Source organism: Phymastichus coffea, unplaced genomic scaffold, assembly GCF_024137745.1.
Source record: "Phymastichus coffea isolate CEN01 unplaced genomic scaffold, Cenicafe_Pcof_1.1 PCOF00050, whole genome shotgun sequence".
Classification (NCBI taxonomy): Eukaryota; Metazoa; Arthropoda; class Insecta; order Hymenoptera; family Eulophidae; genus Phymastichus; species Phymastichus coffea.
In genome coordinates this window covers 1,404,764-1,419,767 of record NW_026706861.1, presented here as the reverse complement: position 1 = coordinate 1,419,767, position 15,004 = coordinate 1,404,764, and the positions used below count along the sequence as shown (strand labels likewise).

General features: G+C 44.8%; 1 protein-coding gene across 5 annotated transcripts in view; it reads right to left on the bottom strand.

Annotated features, from left to right (window-relative positions):
* The window catches only part of LOC131665362 (homeobox protein caupolican-like), a 64,977-nt gene that overhangs the window by 31,197 nt on the left and 18,776 nt on the right, over positions 1-15,004 (bottom strand). Inside the window, exons 1-2 of one of the 5 annotated variants that reach the window (XM_058937217.1) lie at positions 9,409-9,471; positions 8,788-8,886 (exon numbers count right to left, since the gene is read on the bottom strand). The exons of 1 other annotated variant lie outside the window; for it this stretch is intronic. In XM_058937217.1, the coding sequence (XP_058793200.1) occupies positions 8,788-8,832 (45 nt within the window). In that variant the 5' untranslated portion in view covers positions 8,833-8,886; positions 9,409-9,471. Of the gene's footprint in view, positions 1-8,787; positions 9,389-9,408; positions 9,532-15,004 lie in introns of those variants that run through there. 3 more of the 5 variants (XM_058937216.1, XM_058937213.1, XM_058937215.1) reach the window with 3 other exon arrangements.

Genomic DNA, 15,004 nt, shown 5'->3' with positions numbered 1-15,004 from the left:
TGTAAGTTCTCGTATTGCGACTAACCAAATATCAACTTAATAGAATGTACGCTAGATTCTAATGCATTTCAAAATGTGCTTAGATTCTCAGTTCTATTATTGACGTTAAATAAAACATTTACTTCGACAAAAACAAGTCATCTGGCGATAAGTAAAGAAATTATTGTTTTAAGGCAGTGTAATGAGGAAATTTTAAATATACATACGAAAATTCAAATTATACTAAATATTTTTATAAAAACTTCACTTTTATAATTTAAGTGAGTTCCTAAATTTTTTATTAAAAAGATCAATTGTCATGCCATACAAAGATATGAAATCATCAACGAATATGTAAAATTTGGTTTATTTCGATTTTAAAAGCTAAGCAACATGTTACTGCTAAAAATATTCAAAGTAGCGTAGGAAAAACGCCATCTACTGTAGTACAATGAAAACTTATCCAACTGTAATTACAAACGTTAAGAGCTTCTTTGGCCCAGACAATCAGAGCGCCATGAAAAGCCAACGGGATACATTAGCAGCCGATTTCAAAGTCACAATGTCCCGCTTTAATTGAGTTTTTTTGTACGCAAAGCAGCGAGCGAGAGAAGAAAATAAACTCGAACGAAGAGAGGGACAAGGCCGCCCTTAATCCCTCGGCGAGAGGTGCTTTTATTCATGCGCGGTTTTGTCGACGCCCATCCATAGTTAACCCGTTCGTTCTTACGAGTTTAAGTTATTGACGTGGGTGGGAGTTGACTTTATTGTAGCAGTTCAACAGGGACGCAGGATCTCGTTTTTGTTGGAAAGTTTCTGAAGCGGTAGAACTGGAAATTATATTTATAATATTGTATTATTGTTATTCTGGAAACTTATATAAATAGTTACCAATAACGGCATACATTAGCCATTTACAGCAACGATTCATTGCACAATTTACGCGTGACATGTTCGTTTGCAAATTGAAATTCTGCTGAAAGATGTTACGACCCATCTATCGGAGTTAGCTGCACATTACGAACATAAATTTGTCATCATCAGCATCGCACATTTTCCATTGGAAATGCTGAAAAAAATCCACTCGGAAATGGCCAGGAAAAGTTGCACGAACTTAGGAATACCGTCCAGAAAGAAAAGAGGCTCGTTAATAACCATGCCGTAACATTTTAGTTGACAGCGAGCCTTGGCGCAAACCAAATACCACAGAGCGCATCAATCTCTCTCGTCCCCTGCCGCCCGTTCGAAAATCCCCCTTCGCCTGTTCTGGCTCTCAAGATCGTGCGACGGCGGCTTGTCGACCTCCAGGTTCAGCTAGGATTTCAATCTGTAGGTGTGCCAAAGCTATTCCGTTCTGTTCTGCTGTGTGCCTTTGTCCTCAAGACTTTTGGGCTACCGCAGCGGCTGCACGCCCTCCTCCATCCCTCGCCATTCATTATTCACCGTTTCAAAATATTGATTTCACGCCTCTAAACGGCCCCTTCTTCACCGCAGCCTATTGTCGGCTTATAAGGTGATTGTAGTCCGGCAAGGTGTGCACGCGCGCGCGACCTCTTAACCTCTCTTTCTTTTTATTTATTTGTGGCCGATCGGACTTTTACCGAATTTTTCTCGTGTGTCCGTTACTTTTCAAATACGTTTTTTCTCATGCTCTCGCAAAATACCAAATATACTAAATTAATAAATCACGCGCGTGAAATTCGAGCTGCAAGTTTCGTTCGTTCGTTTCGTTGTTTCGGTTGGAAAATTCAATTGGATGGGCAGATTTACTTCGAACTGCTTGTTCTTGGCATGGCGCTCGACAGCGCAACGTCTTTGTTCACTGGTTTTTACTACTCCTCGTAATTTCCAACTACAAGATAAGAAAAAGCACACGTCACATAAAAAGTCCGTTGAAGCTTGGGCGTCGCACTTGTAATAAGTGCCTGCATAATAAATTCTCCTATTAACGCGTGCAAATGCAACAGCAGCGAGTGCGCGAGCAAGCAATGGGAACGCGTTAAATCCTGCGGCACGGCGAAGCCCGCGACGCGAGTAAAAGAGGGAGAGATTTATCCGTCGCTCGCGAAAGAGAGGACCTTTCGCGCGATCATACGGGATTTGGACGTGCGCTCTCAAACGGGAGTAACGTGCCTTGAAAGCTTCCCCCCCCCCCTCCGCCCTCCTGCTCGCTGCGCGGATTGATTGCTCTCCGCGCGGCGACGAGCGTTTTGGATCGTAGCGGCTCCGCGCGCTTTGGGGACGGCTTTTCCTCCGACGTCGATCCGAAAATGCCGAACGGGCCGCGCAATATCGCGAACGGTCGTTAATTAGCGCGATAACGATCGCGTTTTCCACCGCGAAAGCGGCCTTCCCACGAGTGCCAACGCCAGACGGATAAAAGGATCTCCGTCTGGCGAATTATTGGGCTGCGACGCTCAAGTGGAGAAATGATCTATCGGCGCGCGCCTGCGTATTTGTAGAAGGGAGCCAAGCGCTGCGATGCTTCTCGTTCTCTCTCCCTCTTTGTTTACAAATGCTCGCGCCGTGCCATTGTCGATTCTGAGAGAATGCATAACGATCGGGGAAAATGACTTTTATTTTCTTCTTTTTTTCGGCTGAGGGTGTATTATACGGCGTAACAGTTTTGCGTAAGTAAGTGAAAATGGTTGATATGTCGTTGTGTCATTCGTTAACTAGCATTACATGTCATTTCAGTTGACAATCGTCATATTTGTTGAAATTTCGACAATAAGAATTGTTGTGCTATATATTTAGTTTCTATTAATGTATTTTTACTCAAAAATCAATGTTCACCGGCAGCAATGGTCTCGACTATTTTGGACATCCCGTCACATATTGCAAGCGATGAATTCGTTTAAAACAATAAAGCTATCATCTACTGGAAAAATAATAAAGCAGTCAAAAGCTGACTCAATTTACCAACTGTCGACCACACATATTTCATCTCGAATTCCCCCTTCTTATTTCCAAATTCACTTGTAATTACTTGATGCAAACTTGATATCGAGCAAAGAAGAAACATCTAGCTTGCAAAAGCACGACACAGCGTTCATGCGTACAGTACTCAGTCAAAGAGACTCCGATGAGGATCGGACAAAGGTAAAAATAATAACGGCAATGTTGGACGGCATGCGCGCGCGAGTTAGCGTGAGTACAGCGAGATATACTCGTACAGGAGCGGCCGGCGCGACGCGCAAAGTGCACACATCCGACGGCGAGGCACGAAGAGGATTATAGGTCGACAGTTCGGAGCGAAATATGGGCGAGAGCGAGAGACGTTCGAGTGACGAAACGCACGCGGCATTTTATATACCTGCCTTTTACTTCTTTCTGACGATTACGATACTAATCGATCGCCGGCAATCGTGTCTATACGTATACGCGCGCAACAAAGTGATTTTTTTTTTTTTCGTAACCAAGGAGAGAGAAATTCTACTGTTACAAGCGGTTATTTATTTCTCTTTGTGATAAGCTGCACGTGTAAGAGGCGAGAAAGTAATGGATGTAAATTTATAAATAGTGTTTTCTGATTGCGAAACGGAATCGTGTACCGCGAGTGTGAACGCTCGGTACGAAGATTTTTTTCGAAGATTGTAGAGAAACGACGAAATCGAAAAGAGTTTTGATTTCTCGCCTTCGATACCCAAACACAAAGGACATAATAATTGAGACGTCGAAAACGTTCGCGAGCATTTTCCTTTCGAGCTCGCGCGACCGAAGTGTCGTCGGAGTCGGTGACTTTTGAAACGTTCGTACACACGATAAGCTATCTGTCCGCCCGTACAGCGAAGCGTAGACAGTATCGTGCAAGCGTGTACACCTTTTTCGTCGAAGCTTATCGTCGCAGCGGCGAGGTCTTGTTAAGGTCCCACTACAGGCATGTATATATATAGCACACCAAGATACAGAAGAATTTGACTCCCTCATTTCGTCATAAAATTTGGAGTTACCTAGCCGATTATTTTTAAATAATTTTCGAAAAGTCGCTTCTTATCATAAGCATTGACAATCAATTGCTTAGCGATATTTGCCAAAAAGCTGAATGTTATGACGAAGAGCGATTTTTTAACAAAAATATTTTTTAATGATCAGCTTGACCGAACGAGCAACACTCCATCGATGTAATTGTACAACACTTAATAATCAAATTATGCACTCCTTTTGCGTTATCATACGTACTCGAGGTGAAACTAGGGAAGTAAGTTTTACATATCTTGGTGAGCTATATATACATACGTAGAGGGTTCTTAAAGATACATGCTCTACGCGTTCATTTTTTTCTCTTTTATGTGTAAACTGCTCGAAATAAAATTGAACGAGGCAATAACACATCTGTCTTCAATTAAAAGCCCATTCGTCAAACTATAAGAATTTATCTGTTTTTTTTTTCTTCTCGGCGTGAAACGAGTCTATTTGGGGCGCCAAAGGGCCCCGTTAAAGCAGCCGTAACTTGCGCGATTAAGGCACGAGGAAAAAATACTGAGGGGACGCCCCGCCCGCCAAGACGATAACGAGAGGGAAGGTTTCATGAAAATCAATTTTCTCGGTTACTTTTTTCCTACCTTTCTTAAGTTTTTTCTTTTTACACGTTGATGAGTATCGGCGAGGATTATGAGACTTTACGAGAATTCTAATGGAATCACAGCTCTTGAAGGAATAAATTTCAATAGCAGTGAAATAAAACGACGAGGCTCGAGAAATTGGCTCTCGAAGGGAAAGCGCCCGCCTTGAACTTCGTGCCTTAAGCAAAACGAAGCAAACACCCGGCGCGTTAGTCGTGGCAAACTTCGGTAATTAATCAGGGATCAAAACTCGCCTTCGACCGCGAAGTTATCGTCGTCGCATGCACAGACGGAGCTATACGGGAAAGAACAGGTTCGCACGAACGAAAATCGGACGATCAGGTCGATATACGTAGACACGCGTTATAAACCGGTTTTTCCCTTCGGATGACACTCAGAAGCGAGAGAAAGCCTGGAGGGCTCATCCGCCTTCAACGCCCAATTATCGATAAGGCGCGAAGCCGAATGGAGCTCGAGTTTCATTCATTATTATCTCTACTCGGAATATGAATGAGCTTCTTACGATTCTTAATTAAAGATTAGCCGGCGTTTTGTTTGCTCGCTTGTTCGATCCTCGGGGAGAGATTGCGCAAGCCGATCGTTAAATTAAATGCGGACTCGCGTGAGCCAAGACGGTAATGCCCCCTGCCGCGGAGTTACGCGTGCGAATTACGTTTTGCGCGCGACAATTTTCGCCAACGGTCGTCGCGACGGCGACAGTGTGAACCTCGTTCGAGTCCTCTTCCACTCGTCGTGCGCTATGCGTCCGATTTCATCCAAACTCGACGCGCAATGGACGTCCGTCCGCGGACTAATGGAATATGCAATTCGATTTGTCCATCCTCGTGGCCGTGCGCCTAGGTGATGGATCGCTCACCGGCTCATCTCTCTCTCTCTCTCTCTCTTGCTGAGCGTTGTCGTCGTTGTAGAACGATTTCATTTGTGGAAAGAGAGAGAGAGAGAGAGAGAGAGAGTGAGGGGCGATATCTGTCGTTGCCACTGTGGGCTTTAGGTTTATCAATTATCGCTGAGAGCTGGAACCGCGCCGTTTGTCTTTTTTAAGCTTGGATCGACGAATTCATCATGTTTCCACGATAAGCGTTAGCACGCGAATAAATTGAATAACAATATTGCGCAACGATAAATGCGAAATGCGCGCAGGTCGATCACGTCGCGTCGATAATTATTAACGAGCGACTGCGCACGCAAGGAAGTATCGATAATGAAAAGAGGTGGTGCAGGTGCTCGAAAGTGTACGATCAACAGGAAGGTTAATAACAAATTGAAATCCGACGCCACCCCGTGCGGCGCCGAGGCTCTATCTCTCGACGTGTGACGAAAGTCTCAGATTTTCAAGCTCGAACCCTTCCTTCAACGCTTCAAGGCCGTTTCACGGGTACGCGCTGCTCGATGTGTCTCTGCTGCTGCTATAGCAGCTCGTGAAGAAGCTTTAAGGCGCATACGTGTAATGGCAGACAGACCTTGCTTAATTTTCTCACGTGACACCTGCGTACATCCTTTCGTCGTCTCACGCCTTTGGCTCTGCGTTATTCTTCTCGTTGTTCGATTTTGCGTTTGCTTTAGTAACCATCTTTCGATTTTCATTTTCCCTAGTTTGTTCGCGACGAGTTTAAGCTTCAAGTGTTATCTTCAAATTCGGAACAAAGCCACCATACGAATACAGACGCTGTCCAAGTAAAAGAGCTACGTTGCAACACCGGAAACGATACGTCGATACGAACGTCAAAATTATTTGCATTTACAAATACGAATAAATTGCCCGTGTACACGTAGGATGCAGGTATTATATGTGCGGGTACACCTGCAGCCAGCCATCCGTTGGCGTTTTATATATCGGCTTGCGCACGCGCGACGTGCGCGCTGCACTTTTCGCAACTCCCCTCCTCGTTTCGCCGGTTCGCTCGCGCTGCACCAGTCAGCTGATCGATTACTCTTTCGTTTCTTTTCTCTTCGCGTTTGGCTCTGTGTTCTCAAGATGCTGCACACGCGATTCACAAGAATGCTAACGGCTTCACCGCAGATATTTACACCGGGACAATAAAAATCAAGTGCTGCTCAAGCGTAGTAGGGTTTTCGAGGGAAAGAGGCTCGTTACGCATTTCAATGGAATTGGTATTGTTGTTAGACCGGCTGAAATATCGATTAGAGATCTGGCCGCGCGTTAAGATAAGTATCTTCTACGGTTTGGGCTACCGCTGCTAGGTAAAAAAACGTTTTGTCACTTTTAATATTGGTTGGATGGAATGGGTCTTCCAACGGTAGCGCGCGTACGCGTTCAAATTCCATTCAAATTAATCCCCGTGGAACGGCAAGTTGAGAAGCATAGGCACCATTATGCGCGAATCAGTCCTCCTTTCGATGGACTTTTAGCTGCGCGTCGTCGCTCTCACGCCAATCGATCGGATACATGCTACATCCTTCACTTTTTCAGCGATAACAAATCATCCAATCAATGACACGAGCAATAACAATCAGTGAACATTCAGCTCGGATATGTAGATAAGCAAACTACACACTGCGAGCCAGCCATAATTCACTTTCAATCAATATACGTACGCGCTGAGAGCGGCAACGCACCAGACGCCGCTGCACCTTACGCAATCATATCGCGCGCTCGTGTATTCCCGGCCCGAAGAAATCTGGTTTTATCGCTCGCGATGTCTAATTGCACGCGCGACAATTTGCTCGACATGCCCGACGCGGGCAAAAATGTGAATGGCCAAACGACGAGGAAAAGAGCGACATTTTCACACGGCCGCGCGATTCGCAAGCGAGAACAACGCCCGCAGTCGATTGCTATTCGCATTCAATTATTCGTACCTTCGGGCGGAGTTGTTTCTGCTTTGGAGGGACCCTCGCGTGCATGTGTCGGCCAGTACGCTATGTGGCTGCTCTCTTCGCGCAAACGAACGAGATCGAACGAAAAGCAAAAGAGACTGGCTGACTTGTCGCCGATTAGCGCGACTCGCCGGCGCGCCACTGGCTCGTGTTTGCGGGCCTTTTCCGCCGAGGTTGTCTTTTTACCTCGACGAGTCCAATGCGAGCATTCAAATGAACTGCACGGCACACATTGGGCATAAATATTGGCCGCTTTCCGGCGCGCATCGACACGCGTGAGCTTTATCTTTATTGCTGCGATATACACACTTGTGCTCTCGCTCGTGGAAAACCAGCGAGCTTCCTTCGGCGACTAGCGGACCGTGGCGTCGCGGCATTAGCCTCGCGGACAGAGCGGACGGACGATTTCGCGGGCCGACGCTTCTTCTGTCCCGAGGCGCGAAACGTTAAGGTGCGAGAGGCGATATCGGCTTACGAAAAGGCGGCATCGCGTACGCAGCCCAGAATATTCGCGCATCAGCGGCAATACGTCCGGTCGCGTTAGGCGCGACGGCCGACGCGCACCTGCACGCACGCTCGACTTCGGCTGCCTCTCCTCCTCCGTTTGTTTTAGCGTCGCGCCCAGCCACGGCGCCCCTTCCCACCGGCTGCGCGGGCTCGCTCTCGCGCGCTCTTGACATCTCGTCGTTGGACGCCGCAGCCGGGCAGCGTCCACCATACTAATCGACGAATTGGATTCGAGACGCGCCGTCATCTCGATCGGGAGCGGCTGACAACGCGGAACTGTCGCGACTGAGCCGTCGATGGGCAATTATTGCTCTCGCGCGCGGCGCGAACCCAACGTTCGCGCTCGATTTCAGCCGCACGAGCAATGGCCGCTCATCGACAGTTTGCACCAGCCCGAATGTCCAACTTTATTTTCACTCGTCGCAGCCTGTTTTCGACTACAGATTTATCAATTGTCGATCGCAATCTTATCGCCAAGGAGGCTATTGATAAAACTTATCTGCTTGGTAAACCTGCCTTTGCGCGTACGTCTTTATGCTCAGCTGTCGCTTAAGCGAGTAATAGCAGTTTGTCAAACGACACTACTATCGTCCCTACCTGTCTATCATCCAGTAATTATGAGACCTTCAATGAAACAAACAGTTGTACACAGCTAATCTAATAAAACTCGCCAAATACAAGAATCCGACCTACTGTATAGCTCGTACGTAAAAAATCAACGGCCTGTTGACAATAACAGCGCGAACGAGCAATAACCGAGCACCTGCATTCTTAACGTACGTACAGAAACGCCCAATTAATAGAAGAGAGAACCTACGGCATATCGATCTGTGTTTAGCAAAAGAAACCCCATCGGAGTTACGTGTGTGCCGCTTACCTGCGAAGCCGTCGGATAGTATCCAAATTGCGCGTAAGCCGACATCGTCTCTCTTTTTCAATAAATCGAGTCCCTCGTCAGTTCTCTTCCGCACAACGACTTTAACAAAATGAAATAATAAAACAACACTACACACTCAACAAAAAAAAGAAAATAAACAAGGGAGAGAAGATTCGTAGGGTCGCTTATAAACTAAATGCAATATCACAAGAAAAAATCAAAAGTCCATGATTGCGAGCGACGACGTCATCGGCCTCTTCCTCCTCATGTCTGTAACGTTGTTGTTTTCGCGCGCACTTGTTCTTATTGTTGTTGTTTTCGGTCGGAGGAGGAAGGAATTCCCAAAGAACGACGACGACGACGGCGACAACGAGCGCGCTCACCGCTCTCCAGTCTGCGACTGACTTCGCTTCGCTCTCCCGTACGACCAAGCGAACCCTCTGGCGGCAAATCTCGCAAGCCTGCGCCCCCACTCCGCGCTGCCGGACGACCAATCGCCGCACGACCGTTGCACTCGCGTGGGCGGCCACGCGAGCTCGGATTGGTCGGGCGCTCGGCATCGCGGGGCGGAGCTCGAGGCTCGCCGTCGAGGACACGCCCGCGCCCGATAAATCTCCCTACCGTTTTCCCTCCGACGCCGGGGAGAAGGCACCGAGAGATGCGCGCGCGAGGGTTTGCGCGGCACATTGTACAAACAACCCTCGAGCACGGTGCACTGCGCGCGTGTGCAACGAGGAGATACGACGCGTGCTTACGCGGCTCGCAAGCGCCGACTGTATACTGTAGCTGCAAGCTTTTCGCCGAGCGACTTAAATAAAGCTAGCGAGCGACAGACACATCTTCGCTCTCTCTCTCTCTCTCTCTCTCTCTCTCTCTCTCTCTCTCTCTCTCTCTTTTTATATGCATGTATGCTAGTCCACCGGGGATTTTTCCGCGCCGACATTTTCTTACGGCCATGTTCCATGATTTGTTTTACACCCTTGTCCTACAGATGTTCGCTTTTTTTTCTTTTGAGGTACGACGATTGTAGGTTCCTTTTTTCCTCTATTTCTTTCTTTATTTATTTTTCTTTTAACGAAATGACTTCTCGATTTATTACAAATAAATCGAAAGTTTGTGCTTGTAACGGTACTGTGATGAATCATTTTCGATTAACGATATTTTTTTATTTATTCGATACTGGAGATATTTCAAACAACATGTTCAATTTGCCAGACGACTTGTAACGAAAAAATTGATGATTATTACAAATGACTGACGTAATAATGTTAATCAGTTGTAAGCTTAAACAAATAACGGCAATAGTGATTAAATCAATATTAGAACAGAAGATGACTGGTACTCGTATGATTTTCGATCACTTTCATAAATCGTATAGACAGTATACATCTGCTAAAGCGTAAAACCCTGCCACCTATATTTTGATCACCGAAATTCACATTTATATAAATGTTGAAGAGAAAACCATAATCTAATTTTTCTAAATAATACATGCGAAGGAACTCCAGTGGTACAAGGTTATCGTCATCAAGAAAATAAGCCTACACTGGAAGTAAATTAAAGTGAACACTCATCTTTATGTAAATACAGAGGACATTATCAAACGGCTGATTAACTCTTCTGTTCTACCTCTAAGGGATAATATCTTGAGCGTCATGGATACTCGCAGTAATCCTGACTAGCATTACCGCTAAAATCTTTAAGCCCGTTAAATTTGCCTCTGTTTTCGACAAAAGGAGAACAAAGGATTTTCCGGTTCTCGAATCTTTTCTTTGTTGTGTAGTTGACGCAAAAGTTGCAATAAATCAGCTTGACATTACGTTGAGGAAAATTTTAAATTTCACAAGGCGTTTCAACAACTTATAAATAAGTTTCCTCGTGGATAGTTAACAAAGTATTATTGTTAATTTACACGGTGTTACGGCTACGGAAAGCACTTAGAACGTCGAGTGATTGTCATAATTGAGTTAATTTCCGCGTTATCGTTCTGCTGGCTTCGATAATCGTTCCATTCATTTGCACGAAAATAATTTGTAAACGAGCATCTAATTTGCATCCGAATTACTTGGAAATATTAACGTCGTTGAACGTTTAAATTATGCTCTTTTCAGCTTTCTCACCTAATTGAATTTCTATCAATAGTGAAAACTACTATTATTTTCATATATGCTACCTACTCGTCATTTTTCCCGCAAATAAGACCAAATAAGTATGCAAATTAAAAGACTGGTCGACATACAAGAAAAAAGCCCAATGTCCTCAGCCATCGAATCGCAAGTAGGTGCAGCGGCGGCAGCTGTCGAAGCACGTGCAGTCTACTATCCGACGGCCGGCGGCGGATTTGTGAGCAGGTCCGCTTTTGGCGGCTCATTAGAGTGCGTCGGCAGCGAGGCTACTGCAGTCAGCCCAATAATTTCACGGCTTATTGGACCTTTGGAGAAAAACCAGGACGGCTGCGTGCGGCCAGGGTCGCTTATCCGCGAAAAAAGAAGGACGCGGTCGGAAGTCGTCCGAGATGAGCTGGTATGCGACGCGTAGATAGCAGACGAAGATTGCGAGCTCGTCTTTCACGTAGCGTTGCAGGTAGCTCGACGCTAAGGAATGCTCGGCTTTGGAATCGGTCAGCAGACGAGGATAACAAAACACATCTCCGCCTGATTCGAGACTTTAATATTCGATGGTCTTCATCGTAATCGCAATTACACAGTCGGAATCGACACTCTGTACACACGTAAATCCCACATAGTTGAACATCCCACAAGTCAAGAGTTATGTTTACACTTATTAAGATAACCAAAGCTAGTAAATCCTTAGCCAAGCAAAACGTCCTATCTCAGTTTACATACTCAAATCCCTACAATACACATCTTTCGTTTACACTGCATACAAATTCATATCTGCCTTGCATAATTCAGCGCAACAAGTCTCTTTCGTCTAATTTTTTTTGCCTAATTTTTGGCGCTTCTTGAAAAAGTTGAATAGTATCCTCCGTGCACACCCGTAAAAAGTTATACATCGCAATAAAGCCATAAAGATTTATGGGAACGATAGTGAAGCCACGTGTGCCGAGTCTCTCTCGTGTCCGAAGATTTTCGAAATAAACGGATACGATATAACATCCCCAACCTGTTTTCACGACATATTAATATTTTTTTAAAGGGAAAAACAGAGCTTACGTCATTTGTGTGTCAAGCATAAAAATGTCTTTGTATGGTTTAAGAACAAATTCCTTTCGGAGTTATAAAAGTGTTAATTTCAGAACCAGAGAGAGAGCGAAGAAAACTACCCTAGACACCCGTCATATAATGATATCACAAGGCAAGATCGGTCGACTAGCTCGACCGCACGCATTTTCAATTTTACTGGGGCGAGAGAGCGGTGTGTCCAAGTAGCAGGTCACCGGGTTTACGCGAGTGTCGTAAATCACTGCCGCACGGGGATTTCTCGAGTGATTTGACGGAAAGCAGATAAGGAGGTCAGGTCTGTGCTGCCGGGGAAGAGAAAAAAAAAAGCCGAGAGGAAAAAGTTGCAGTTTTCTGGAAATTCCGGCGAAAGTTTGTTCTCCCAGAATGAATTTCGAAAGGATCGTTGGTCGGTATGCCCTGCTGATTTTCGAAATAAAGGATAGCGTGTGCAGTTCCAGTGAATGGAACAAGAGACTTTCAAGCTTGTTTATTTTTCTCGACAACTACCACAATATCGGTGCTGTAAATCGTATTTCGGCCGCCACGACATTGTGTCTGTACTATCGAGTAATGACAGTTTCAGAGGCATCCCTGTACTCAAAATACATTTTGGGAAGGGCGCATTGTTTCAAAGCTTGATCACTGTTCGAATTAGGTTTCATTAAATTGATTGTTCGTTAACCCAATCTTATGACTGCTTTCATGAGCATTAAAATAAATCCTAATATAACATAGGAATTAAGTTCTAGTTACTAGTTACGGCAATTTTAGCACAGTAGTTTCTTAATAAAACCACAATACGTAATTAGTAACTAACTATTTGTACAGGAAAAAAATGAATATATTCCTACAATTAACTGTCAGTCGCTTTCATAAATTGTATTGTCAATATAAATTTACGTAAGTAAAAAACACTGCCATCTACCTTAATCAATCGAGTACACCTAAAAAAGAATCTACGTTTCAAAGCAAAAATATTTGTACAATAAATTCCGATCATTCGTAGATTACACATTCATGGATTTATTGAAACAATCCGAACATTAACGCTCTAATAAAAAAAAGTACAGCCCAGTCCATGCACTCGAGTCTGAAAAGCTTTAACCGTAATCGCCTTTAAAAATGCCTTCTTTCACGGCATCCTGACTTTCCGATGCCCTAATAAGCTGTTTACTCGGCAATTATACCAAACCAAAGTGAAAATTACGTTATAAAAGTACACACATACAGCAGTATTATAAGGCCTATAAAAAGTGTGATATTCACGTTGGCGCTAAGGATACATACGCGCGCGCAATGCATGTATATAAGCAAGGCTCGTGCGCGCGCGGTCAGCATGAAAAATTTTTATGGACGCCCGTGAAGAGAAAGAAAGGGAAAAAAACTAATAGGGCCGACGGCGCCTGAATTTTATTGAGTGTCGGACCTTCTTACGGTGATGCCGCCGCCGACGTCGCTTGTGTTTTTTTTTCCCTTTGGTCGGCGCTTAGCTTCGAGGTTTTTATTTCAATCGGACGGTCGTACTTGTCGCTAATCATGCACTTGATATTCTACGTGAATTTTTTCTGAGGGAAAAGTTTTTTTGGCTATTTTTTTTGTGGATGCGTATAAAATATCCAGTGACGTAGGTCCGTTAATGTGAGAAAGTTTTGGAAGACAATTTTTCACTTACGATTTTACGCAAATCTACAAAATTATCTTTTTCATGAGCGTAATTTTTAATCATATCTTGAATGTCATTATTATGCGCAAAAACAGCAAAAGTATATATAAAATATTACACAGGAAGATAGCAGCACTGAAGCTTATCTCCTTCCCATTCAATTAAAAAAAAAAAATTCGATCCGACATTAATTCAATCATTTTCAATAAATAAGCTCAATCTGTTGCATCAGCATCACACGATCAATCATTATCACATGAAAATAAATCCGTTAAAACATATAAAAAATGAAACTAATTTGCAAACACGTAACAAACGTCAGTGAAAGAATCCCGTACGTCATAAATAACGAAGCGACACAATCCTGCTCCGGTGTGTGTGTGTGTGTACGCGCGCGGGACTAACGAGAGTAATTATAAATATCGACGCTCACACAGAGATCGGTGGACCGCAAAAAGTCATCCATATCCGCACACGATGTTTTATGCTGATTTTCGAATTAAAAATTCGCCGGAGCTCCAATCTCCAACGCGCGCTTTCTTGTTCTCTCGCTCCCTCTCTCTTCCTTCGGTCTGCGTAAGCGCATACACGAAATGTCAACCGTAAAACTCACGAGGCAACACTAATTAACCCGCTGCCCAGAGAGAGAGAGAGAGAGAGGGAGGGAGAGAGAAGCTTTCATCATGTTATTTTTTTTCGTCGTCTTTCCTCGCGCGCAAGCAATTGTTTTTTCCTCCCAAGTAGAATTTATTTTTCAATTTTACATCTACGCTATTCACATCGGTCCTCTCGCATACAGCGTTTAAATGAATCAATGTTTTCTCCTCTCTTTGCGATTGCTTTTTCTCGCATATATATATACACCTAATTTTTGAATGCGTAAATTTCTGTTTGGTTTGGATGACGAAAGGACTTTTTTGGCGCGTCGCTGCGCCAAGGCAAGAGGAGCTGGTACAAGATTATTTATCACCTGTCGATTAGATTGTCGCCCGTAACTCAAAGGTATTTTCGCACGACACTTGCGCCTGAAGCAGATCCCAATGGCGATTACAGCTGGAAATCATGTGTGCGCGCGCACGTGAGCAGGTAAGGCGACGCGCGTAAGTTGTTCGACCCGTCGCAGAGCTGCATTGGGCTGCGTACGCGGGGGCGAAAGTGCATCGGCTGGCGCGGCGACTACGAGTAGTACACGCGCGACAACGAGCGAAACCTCGCGCGGACGCGCGAAAAGCTCTCGGTGTGCAATGCACGAGGAATTATGTAAAGGTTGCGGTACTTATATGTTTGGAAGCCCCGCGCCGCCACGTACAATGCCGCGCACACACTGACACCCTAAGCGCGCGAGAGGCCGCTTTCCTCCTTCCGGTTT